Below are 10,608 nucleotides of genomic sequence, written 5' to 3'. Positions count from 1 at the left end.
ACTTGAACTTATATCAAGGTACAAGAAAACAGGCCTTCAGTGCCTTGTTTTGAAGGAAATGGAATTTTTTTCTAACAAACAACTTCACTCCTGGCCTCCATGAAAGTCAAGATTTTGCAGGCTACTGAAACTGCATCACATTCCTGCCGATTGGGAGTCTACTCATGTAGACAGGTAGTACACACTGTTCTCTTCTGTGGCTGCAAGCTGGTGTATTTTCTGCAGAGTTCACTGTAGAAACCAAACAAGTCTCTTTCTTTGAAGCTGAAGCAAATTAGTTTTAGCAAAGTGAACAGGAAATCTAATTGCCACACACCAGTGGTGTCATTTTCTGTGTGTACTAATGCTGTGCCATATGCTGATGGCTGGTTTTCGTGCTTCTCCCCAGTCTGGCTGTTGTGATCTCTGCCCGCTAGCTTTATCGGAGTTTCTCTGCAGTTTCCTTGCCATAATTTCTGTGAGCTATTGTAGCAATTGACACGACTCTCCACCTCACAGCAGTGTTTTCCGTCATCTTCCCTTTGCTAATTTCAAAAGCGATTTTATAAATTTGTCTTCTGCTCCTACTACTGGGAAATAAGGCAACCAAGTAATACAGAAACTACTGGGATGAAAAAATGCCACAGCCCCCTTCAAGGACATCTGAGAGGAATCTAGAGCACATTTTACAGATAAGGTAGTACAGATAAGGATGACATTTCATGTGCTCTGGATTGCAAATAAACTGTCTACTCTCATGTTTAAATGACATTTCAGTTAGTGCCTGTCTAGCTACTTGAAAAAGCTGTAATTTTGGGCACAGGATTTTAACATTATTCATTCTTCTGCTAGGAATTAAACAGCACTGATTTCAGGCTAGATTTTTCAAGGAAAATAAATAGCAGATAAGAAAATGCAGCTCAACTCCTTTTCCTGTTGAGAACAGTAGCAAACATGCTTGAAATGTATTTTTTGTAGTGTCATTTTAAAAATAAAGGTTTTTTGCTGTTTTTTTTTCCTCAGAATAGAAATAAATCCTTTTTTTCTTCTTCACTTACAACATGCTTTCTTTTTCTCTTTTTTAAGTTGTCAAATAGTCATGCAAGAAGTTTTATAAGTGCATTAACATTCTAGTTTGTACAGAATATTTTTAACCAGACACACTCCCCAATCAGTTCATACCTATAGCTTCTGAAAAACTACATGCCACAGTGCTGGTTGAGTTCCATTTGGGAAAAAAATTGGCTGCTGCATAAGCCAGGTGTTGGAGTAGGATCCACATCATTCTGGCGTCTATCTTGCAGTCTGTAAAATTTCTCCTGGCTTCCAATAGTGATCAATCCATTGAATCCAGAAAAACGTCTTCTAGGAGAAAAATAGTTGTTCCTGACCAGTGACGACTGTTGATTTGGGAATGAGTGTCAGTTCCCGTAACAATGGTCTTAGTAAAGCTGCAAGTACCTTCCTTAAAAGTCTAAAACTGGTACCATTTTTTGTCCTTATATTTCAGCATCACCTATGGAAACAGGGAACAAACAAACAAACAGACATAAAACACTGCCCTGTGTATGGTAAAGGAGTTGACACAAGCCTACTACCCTGGTATCACAAATCACTTGGGTTAATTATCTGTCACAAAAAAAGAATTATCTGTCTCATAAGTGAAAATGAAGCATCAAGACAGCGCTTTCCTGTGTCATCGGCTCTTGAAGCCACTGAGACACTTTTAATTTCATAACTGATACATTTATACAAAAAAAAAAAAAAAAAAAAAAAAGGAAAGAAGGAAAAAGACCTACTTGTTATTCTTGTTCATTAAAAGGTTTTTCCTAAGGAACTTTTAACTAATTTACCCCCATGCTTTTCATGGAAGAGTAGGAATCAGCAGAAATTTGCTCTTTACTCCTATGGAAAAAGCACCTATAGAACACAGCAGACATTCCCCAAATACATATACTCCTTCTGCCTTTATGAGCAAGTTTCTGTTGAGTATTTTCGCATTTCACTTAAAACAGGCAGTGAAAGGTGAACCTGTAGAGATAGTTGAAAAACATGCATTACAGGAGGTCTTCTTTAATGTTTTATTTTCAGAGAAAATAACTCTTATTTAGAGAAAATAAAAGAGTTAGTGAGAAAAGATGAGAGAGGAGAAGCGCCACGTTCTGAATTCAAAGATGAACACTGAATGCTCATTTGTGAAAAGATGAGAGGCAGGTGTTTATGCTGAGCTTATGCTTTAAATATGCTGTTGTGTAGAGTAGGGAAAGGAAAAGTATACACGGAAGCAAGCGCAGCTAAAACAAGATGACCGAGTGGGGAGAATGGCGCTTGAATTTCCTTCAGGTAGATGCACATCCCTGCTCTGGGGCTGTGCTGCCAGGCCCTTACCTCATGGGCATGTTTGGAAAACGCCTCGGCGCTGGCCATCATGCTCGCAGTCTTTTCATCCAGTTCTCCCAGCTTCTGTCCTCTCTCGTCAAGGGCAATGCGTGCGCGAGTCAAGTCCCCGATAACTCCTCCTGCAGCTCCTCTCACGCCCTCGATCCCTCCTGCTCCTGGGATGTGCTGGGCAAGACTCCGAGAGGCTTTTCCGGCCGTGGCTTCACCAACTGCAAAGAAGAAGCGGCCAAAGAGACGGGAATGAGCCCTCTGCCCGGCTCTGCCAGTGCTGCTGTCCCTTACGCACCGCCTTGGTGGCAGCGCTGCCGCTCGGCGCACAGACAGCAGCACACCTGGAGGACCTGGCTCTCCAGCAAGGCAGGACGCTGGGTGCCTTGGCACTTGCACAGCAACAGCCTAGTCATGGCCTCAGCTGCTCAAAGGACATCATAGAATTCTGAGCAGAAGGAGTCACGGATAAGGCAACTAAGGTGCTGGTCCCCTTTCTTCATGCTCTCTTTTTGGCTCTTTTTTCATCAGTTATACAAATCTCGTACACCTCTCCAGTCCCAGGTGACAAGGGCAGGGGCCCCATGTGTTAATTTCTGCACGAGAAACACTTACAGAGCTCCTCTCTGTCAAAAGCTTGTCCACTTCCTCCGAAAAGTCCTTTGAGAAAGCCTCTGTTTTGGGCTTCTGGTGTTTCCACAGGTGTAAACAAATCCCCAAGCATGTCCTAGCAGAGACAGATATAAGTCCATGCAAAAAAATCAGTGAGTTAAAAGTCACTATAGGGATTTTCTTCATTTGGATTAGACGAAACATTGGATCTAGTCAACTAGTTATATCTCTGCTGTATAGAGAGCAGTATCAAGTCCTCAACATTTTTGAATACGTGGGCTAACCACCTTCACTTATGCTTTTACAGGGCTCACTTTGTCACTACCTAGTCTCACGTTCATTATTGCAGAGACAACATTTTGCAAGCAAGCCACATAATGAAAATGTCAGTGATAAGATCACATTTTGCTCAGGAACAGCAGAGATGACATTGTAATTGAATAAACCATTTGTTGTGAATTATGTGTCTTGCTGCAGTGACTATCCAGGCAAGCAAGGCAAGGCATTTGCTCTCTTTCTGCTTTGCAGTGGTCCCGAGTTCCCTGCTTGCTAGGGTAAGGACCATGAATAAAGGTCATGGTGCCTTTTTTTTTTTTTTCTCTCCTGCTTTCTGTTTTTAATAAAACCAAAACCTCTCCCCTATGCACTGCTGCTGTGCATTTTGGCAATGCCATCAGTAATGCTAAATAAGCCTGTCTGAAGGCTCTGTTGTGACACCGCACTTTTTGGAGAAGCGAAACCACATCGGAGTCAACCAAATGCCAGGCTCAGCTTTACTCGCAAGGGCTGTAGGGCAATGAGCTCTGCAGAGTAACACAGACGTAGAAGCAGCGTAGAGGCCCGGCAGCGTGGGGGCTGTGGCTGTGTGGGGGCCCGGCACTGTGGTGGCTCGGCCTAGCGATGGCGGCGGTGGCGGTGGTTGCAGGGCCGTGCAAGGCGCCACCATGTGAGCAGGGCAGCCCCCGTGCCCCACGCACCCCACGCCGCCTCGTGCCGCTCCTTTGCACTGCCGCCCATGCGCTCGCGGGGATGCACCAGTGCGGTGCTCCGAGCCCAAGCAGAATCTCTCATGCTGGCTGCCTTGTCTTGCAAGGGAGCAGGCACCTCTGGGGGCGTCTGCTTTTTGAGCAGGGACAGTGGTTTTGCCAGCCTTTAACTATCCCCTTGGCATGAAACCGAGGTGTGAGCAGCCACAGCATGGTGGGACAGAAAAGCCAGGGCTGAGGGTCCCTTCTGTTGGTGGATGGTCCTACCAGGGTTAATATTATAGGTAGCTCATAACAGCCTCTAACTATAGGCCCATCATCTGAGATGCATTGATCAACCCTTTTGATCATTTTAAAATTGGTTCCCTGCAAAACAATCTCTTTTCCAACGCGCAAAAGCTTGCATGTAATGCTCAGTCCTTGCAATGATTCTTCAGTCTCGAGACAATGATTTGAGCTGTTCAGCACATGCTGTTCCCTAGGGCATAGGGAGTGCTGGCAGGACCATTTCTTTTGCTTTTCTATTCTAGTTCATTGCTAATTATATAACCTAGAACTTATTCTCCTTCTTATTTCTTTTTCTTCTGTTACTCAAGTGTCTCCCTGTAACCTCTTGCAATTCCTGCTTTTTGGTAAATGACATTTTAATTTGCATTTTCATTTTATATATACATATAAAAGTAATGTAAAGCCCTTTTGCTCAAAATAAATTATTTTAATTAGACCATCTCCATAGCTACTGTATTTTAATGTACAACAGGAGATGCTTTGCTCATGTAGAAAAATGGGGGAATGGGTGGGAGAGGGCTGTACCAATTACTGGAGTGAAAACAGCAGTAAATAATTTAAGACATATCTAAATTAAGCTTATTTTGATACTAAATGTACCAGCTTCTGCTGTGCTTCCACCTGCCTACTGAATGCTGCAGGTATGAAGATATTTTTAGCTAAAATAAAAAATGATATGATTAAAGAAAGTGTGTGAAAGAATTCATAGCTGCACTAAGGCAGTAGCTGGGTGTCTGGATACCTGCTGGTACCAATTACTGTAGGTGCTATGAATTTGTGACTTCATTTTTGAGCTGCTGGTCTTTGGTCCAGCAAGACTCTTGAGAGCAGCAGCAGCCTGTGCATTTGGTCCATATCTGGCTGTTCAGGAAGCCTGCAGAGGCTGCAGGTCTGGGAGGGCACAGAAGCTCGAACAAGGTGACAGGGCCATGGAAACGTCCCAACATCAGCTGAGCTGCTCACGGCTGCTCAGCCTCTGCAGCTCGATTCAGACAGGGCAAACACACAGGCACATGTCTGTCCTGCCCCTCCGGCAAAGGCTTCACTTAAAATACTAATGCTTGCTATTGGACACCTGTTTAGATTCTAATATCTGGTAATGCTAATATTTTTTCAACCATGTCAAAATTTCTCTTTCAAGTACAAATCTTACAAATCTTTTAATACACTGGTAGGAAAAGCTGCTTTGAGAACTCTACCAACATCTGTCACTCCTGTTAACCCGGTAATCTGCAAACGCTGCGATCACACCACTGGCCCTCCCACCCACACACGCACAAGGGCAAGCAATGTAAGGAAGGGCTGAAGTCGTACTTGCAGGCTATCACACATCTCCTGGCTGTACGTCAGGCGCTGGATCTCGGTGGGAGAGCTGAGGTACAAAGCTTGCCCTTTGTTAGTGAAGCAGAAGGTCCGCGCTATCCTCATATCTGTTACAGGCAAGTAGTTGGTGTCCAGCAGCGGGCGAAGGCTGGGCAGGCTGAAGAGAAGCAGACACCTGCGTTAGTCACCACACGTCACACCCTGCAGGGTTCTTCCATAGCTGCATTTCAAACACACCTCTCAGTTGATGGTTTTCATAACTAGAATAGTTCAAAAGGGGAAAAACCTCTGCCCTAACCACAGCACCTTTTGTTCATACTTCGTTTCCCCACATGGAAATGTTTCATTGGCCTTGCTTCAGTGATCCTGAGGCTCCTCGTGCTTTACGGACTCGGGACAGGCTGAAACACAGCGGGGCTTGTGCCACATGGCTGGGGCAGGGGCTCGACAGGGTCCAGCCCTGTGAAGGGTCTGTCCCAGCTACCATGTGGGTGCGCATGGGAGGTGCTGTGGGAGGCCGTGCAAATGTTCCTGCTTCCCCCTTGCTGTGCTACAGCTTCTCCGTCACCTCATTAGCTGCAGGAGAGGACAGCGGTTTCCATAATGTATCTGTCCTGCCAAGGGGAGGACAGATGAGGATACGGATGAGAAGGAACTATAAGGATATTGCACAGTCAGCTCAGTGGAGGCAAGCCAATGAAATGAAGTGGCCGGAGCAGAAAATACTTGGAATTGGTAAAAGTGATGGGGCGTTTGCTACTTTCTACTGGATGAGCAGTACCATCCCTACACATGAGCTTCCTATATGGCTAACTATGACTAACTGAGCAAAAACGACCACAGGCTTCTTTTACAATAATTAAACACCACTGGCCATTACTTTTCAACGTGACTCAGTTCCTGTGACCTCCCCATGCAGGGATTGACCATGGAGGTGGTGGGGCAACAGGGAAGGCAGCTCCCAGAGGAGTCTTTAATTGTGTATTAGACATGCACTAAATACAACCACAAGGGATTTAATATAGAGTATCGCTCATCACAAGGACATGCTGCAGCAAGTGCAAGTGGGAACTGACAGCACCCTGTCACTTCTTCATTTAGTTTTTCTGTAAGATTAGTTAGATAAATACCTCAGTGTCATGATGTGCCCGTTGGCACAAAAGCACGCCAGACAGACGCTGTTACAGAGGGTGACCACATCTGCTCGCAATAAAAAGGATGTTTCGGTGATGTTGTGGACATAAAGACATGTTTGGGAGGGCAATGAGAAGACTTTGGCTTGTTTTTCTGAACAAATGACTGCAAATTGATGATCACCCATATCCTGGGAGGAAGAAGGGGAATGCATAACAAGTTTCCTTTTTCTTGTTTTTTCACCATCATCTGCACTGTTGGGGTCCCGCCACACTTCATATGGTGGATGTGTCAGAGTCCCCATGCAGTCCAAGCATGCGAAGGTCAGCACGGCTCCTTTCAGTGTCAGAACTGTGCCTGCAAAATATAATTTCCTCTCACTGGCACTGGCACTAAAATAAAACTGGCTGTCAGTATTGTGAATGCATGAGGCCCAGCCGACATTCTGGTTTGCCTTTTGTAAGCACAGCAGATGTTAATGTAGCTAAGTTTACAGGTCTTCCTGACCATGCAGGAAGTTGAACAAATATGCTGTGGTTACTGAGAACACCTCAGGCAGTCTGTATCAAACACTGTATATAATATATGCTATGGAGTACCATAAAGGCAGGGCTGTTTTTAACACTACATTATACTAGTAGGATACTGATTCTCTTGTTCAAGCAAAATCGCTCTCCTTAGCTGTGTGACCTTCCAGTGCTGCTTTAAGGCCACTCAGGAGCGCTCCTGTAGCTTCCCTAAGAGACTCACTCTTACATATACCTCTGATTTTAGTCATTATTTTCCTTCACCCATACTAAACACATACTGCCTCCCCTCAGACCTGCCCTCTCTTTGCCCTCTATTCTTTCTGCTCTACCATCTGTCACTCACTCTGCCAAGAACTGCTCCTGGTAAGTCAACCTGCCAACATTTTTATTTCCCTTTCTGAGCTCCCTTCTGTTTCTCTGTAGCTTCCTGATCACAAGAGAGCCAAACTGTTCACAGCCCTGCAGAGAGGATGGGGTCCGACCTGTGCACAGAACTGAATTTGCCCAGTCTGAAGCAACTCTGCTAATTTCCATATCCTTACAAGAAATGTGAGTAGCATATGTACCCAAATCTCCAGTAATCTTCAGGCCTAACGCAACCAAAAGGCTAAGTTCTTGAAGTTACAGATCTGCCACAAGCATCTCTTTGTACCTCTGGGCATCATTGGGTTATTTGAGTTATCATTGTTTGATACATTCATTGAGAATTTTTTGACAAAAAAAAACCCTATAATATTATACAGTTATTCCCGCTGTTGCATCAAGTAGATAACAGTAGATGTGGCCTTACCACTTGGTGACACCATGACTGGCTCTGTCTGCCTTAATTCATCGCCAGCAGGCAGATTGAGAGAGAGGATCAGGACCATGCCAAGGCCTGTTCCAACCCAGAGACAGGGGGAGACAGCAGAGTCATTCTTGCGGGCAAAGGACTCCATGAAGTACAGAGCGGTAATCGCTTCTTTGGAGTCCCTGTCGATACTGGACACACTGGAGCTTCGCGAACGGCTGAAGGAGTTTTCCCGGTTTTCTGCATAAATAAATACAATCGAACGGGTATTAGCTGGCAATCCTGGAACAGAAATAAGCCTTCAGCAAATATGGCAGAGTACAGGAAATACTGAATTCCTATAACCTGTGCAAACATCCTCATGCTAGCACGATATTACCTTCTTGCCTGTATATAAATAAGTGTCGAAAATGCTCGCAGACCTCATCAGATAGCTCTACATTAAAAACAGCTGCTTATTATGGAGATTAGCATAGCCTAATTAGAATTTACAACAGCCTTAGCTCAAAGGACTTGTTCTAAATAGCACGAAGTAATTTTAGACCCATATGTTTCCAATGCATTTAAAATTAATCCATGTATCTCGTCGCTGCAGGACATGAAGGGAAGGGGCCATTACCAACTTCAGAATGAGTCCTTTGCCCTGCTGCCGCCATCACTGCGTATTAGTAGCGCTGCGTGCATGAGCATCATTTACTGTCAGTCTATTAATAACTGCTCTCTGGAGAAAGGATGCCCAGCACTAAAATAGATAGATCCCAGCCCCAGAAATGTTGCAGGGTGCAAATCAGTCCTGGCTTCCCAGGCACTGAAACGAGAAGCTTGCTCTGCTCCTTTGGCAACAGCTGCACAGTGAGTCTGCACTGACAGGTTCATCTTTTTCCCTGTGCTTCAGCAGGCAACACTGAGAGGCAGCTGAGGACAGAGCCGTGTTGTCCTCGCTGCAAACACATGGATGGAAAAACGGCAATGAGCCTGGCCTGACTGCTGCAGGGTTCAAGGTGCCCCGCACTCAGCCTTGCCTGGTGTCTGGGAAAACACAAAGCTGTGCAGGGGAGCTTCTGCCATTATCAAGAAGTGGTAGCACAGGAGGTTAAATGTTGACTGAATAGTCAAGGAGCCAGAGGGAAAAAGTAGGAGTGGTTGTTAGCACAGTCATTGCAAAACAATTTGTTCTAGAGCTAATGTCTAACAACCTGGAGTCACTGGAAAACTCCTATGCTCTTCCGCAACATAAACAAAGCAAGGACCAGGAGGCTCTGCAGATGGAGGAATATTTGGAGCTCCTGCACCTGAGATAAGAGGCTTGCTTCCTAGTCTGTCATTACTCAGTGTCTGCTAATGAAATTACCCTTTTTATACCTCAGAGGAAGGAGCCGTCTCTTCAGAGCCAGCAGAAATGACTAAGAGGAATGCTTCCTGTCATGGCTGAGGAATAAAATTAGAAAAGGACTCACTGTAATTTTCAAACTTAAAAGTGGATCAGCCTGATACTGTATTGTACTGCTGTCCTGCTCTCCGCCAGAAAAGGTACACTGAGCCTCTTCCTCAGGCAACACGCTGCAGCATTACATTCCCTTTCCAAGATGACTCTACAGTAGCTGCCAAAATTATCCTCTTCACAGAAACTACCTGGGAGTGTTTGGAGAGAACCAGGGCAGAGCATGACTACAAGCACAGCAGGCGGTACCAAACATGGCACCGTAGGAGCTGGCAGCACGCAGGGCTGGGCGCTCACTGTCCTGCTTGTTCACACTGGGTCCAGCTTCTCTTCACCAAGTGCGTCCACAACTCATCACGCAGCAGCTTTGCAGTGTAGCGGCCCCTGGCACTTGAGTCCCATGGTACTGCAGGAGAGACTTTTGCCCAGTTACATTTCCAAGCATCACCTTTGCATGGGCATAATGGCTGCTGTCCGAGTCTGGCTCAGTACTGCTACATGTATGTGCGTTAAAAATGGGATTTTTTACTCCTGAACAAACACACCTTCAAATGCCATGAGAATTAGTGTTCCCCATGACCTCAAGCACTTCGTACTTCTGCTGCTGTGGAGTGGTTGGCCCAGCTCCTCCCTGAGCACTACAGCAACTGCTGGACAAAGGAGGGGCGGGTAGTAGTTTCAAGGCAAAGATTTAGAAGGCCACACATATTTTGGTTTCAAGTGGTATCTACTTTTTAAAATATATTATAACTAATTTTGTCTTTAAGAGGTATATTACTATCGGAGTCACATTAACTTCAGATACAGTAATGCTCAAACTGAGAACAATGTCGAAAGGACAAATGCACCTCCTCAGTTAGTGTAGGCGACATACAGGGAACTTAAAATATATGATGTGTCATTTGCATGTGTCATCAAGCTTTTTCCCTCCCTTAAATAACAGTAGGTGTTCCTTATTCTTGTGCAGCACAGTTAACTAATAAATACCTCTTAGCAGAGCTGACATTAACAGATATAGTCTTCGGGACACTTTCAGGAACGTACTGTGCCATTTTCTATTAAATACACCACTCAAATTGAAATTCAAAAGATCAACAGCTCTCAAACTTTGACATCATTAAATATATCTGAACAGGA

The 10,608-nt window shown here is 44.9% G+C and overlaps 1 protein-coding gene across 6 annotated transcripts in view; it reads right to left on the bottom strand.

Annotated features, from left to right (window-relative positions):
- Positions 1–1,334: 1,334 nt before the first annotated feature.
- STXBP5L (syntaxin binding protein 5L) overlaps positions 1,335–10,608 on the bottom strand; it is a 174,516-nt gene continuing 165,242 nt past the window's right edge. For all 6 annotated transcript variants that reach the window (XM_088535792.1, XM_088535787.1, XM_088535790.1 and 3 more), the window contains 6 exons: positions 8,031–8,270; positions 6,707–7,067; positions 5,568–5,733; positions 2,983–3,094; positions 2,368–2,588; positions 1,335–1,495 (listed from right to left, as the gene is read on the bottom strand). In XM_088535792.1, the coding sequence (XP_088391918.1) occupies positions 1,454–1,495; positions 2,368–2,588; positions 2,983–3,094; positions 5,568–5,733; positions 6,707–7,067; positions 8,031–8,270 (1,142 nt within the window). In that variant the 3' untranslated portion in view covers positions 1,335–1,453. The remainder of the gene's footprint in view (positions 1,496–2,367; positions 2,589–2,982; positions 3,095–5,567; positions 5,734–6,706; positions 7,068–8,030; positions 8,271–10,608) is intronic.

The sequence above is a fragment of the Tinamus guttatus genome, unplaced genomic scaffold, assembly GCF_059628265.1.
Source record: "Tinamus guttatus ecotype Peru unplaced genomic scaffold, ASM5962826v1 Tinamus_guttatus_pri_ptg000646l, whole genome shotgun sequence".
Classification (NCBI taxonomy): Eukaryota; Metazoa; Chordata; class Aves; order Tinamiformes; family Tinamidae; genus Tinamus; species Tinamus guttatus.
Note: the sequence above shows the minus strand (reverse complement) of the source record. Positions and strands in the feature narration are given on the sequence as shown.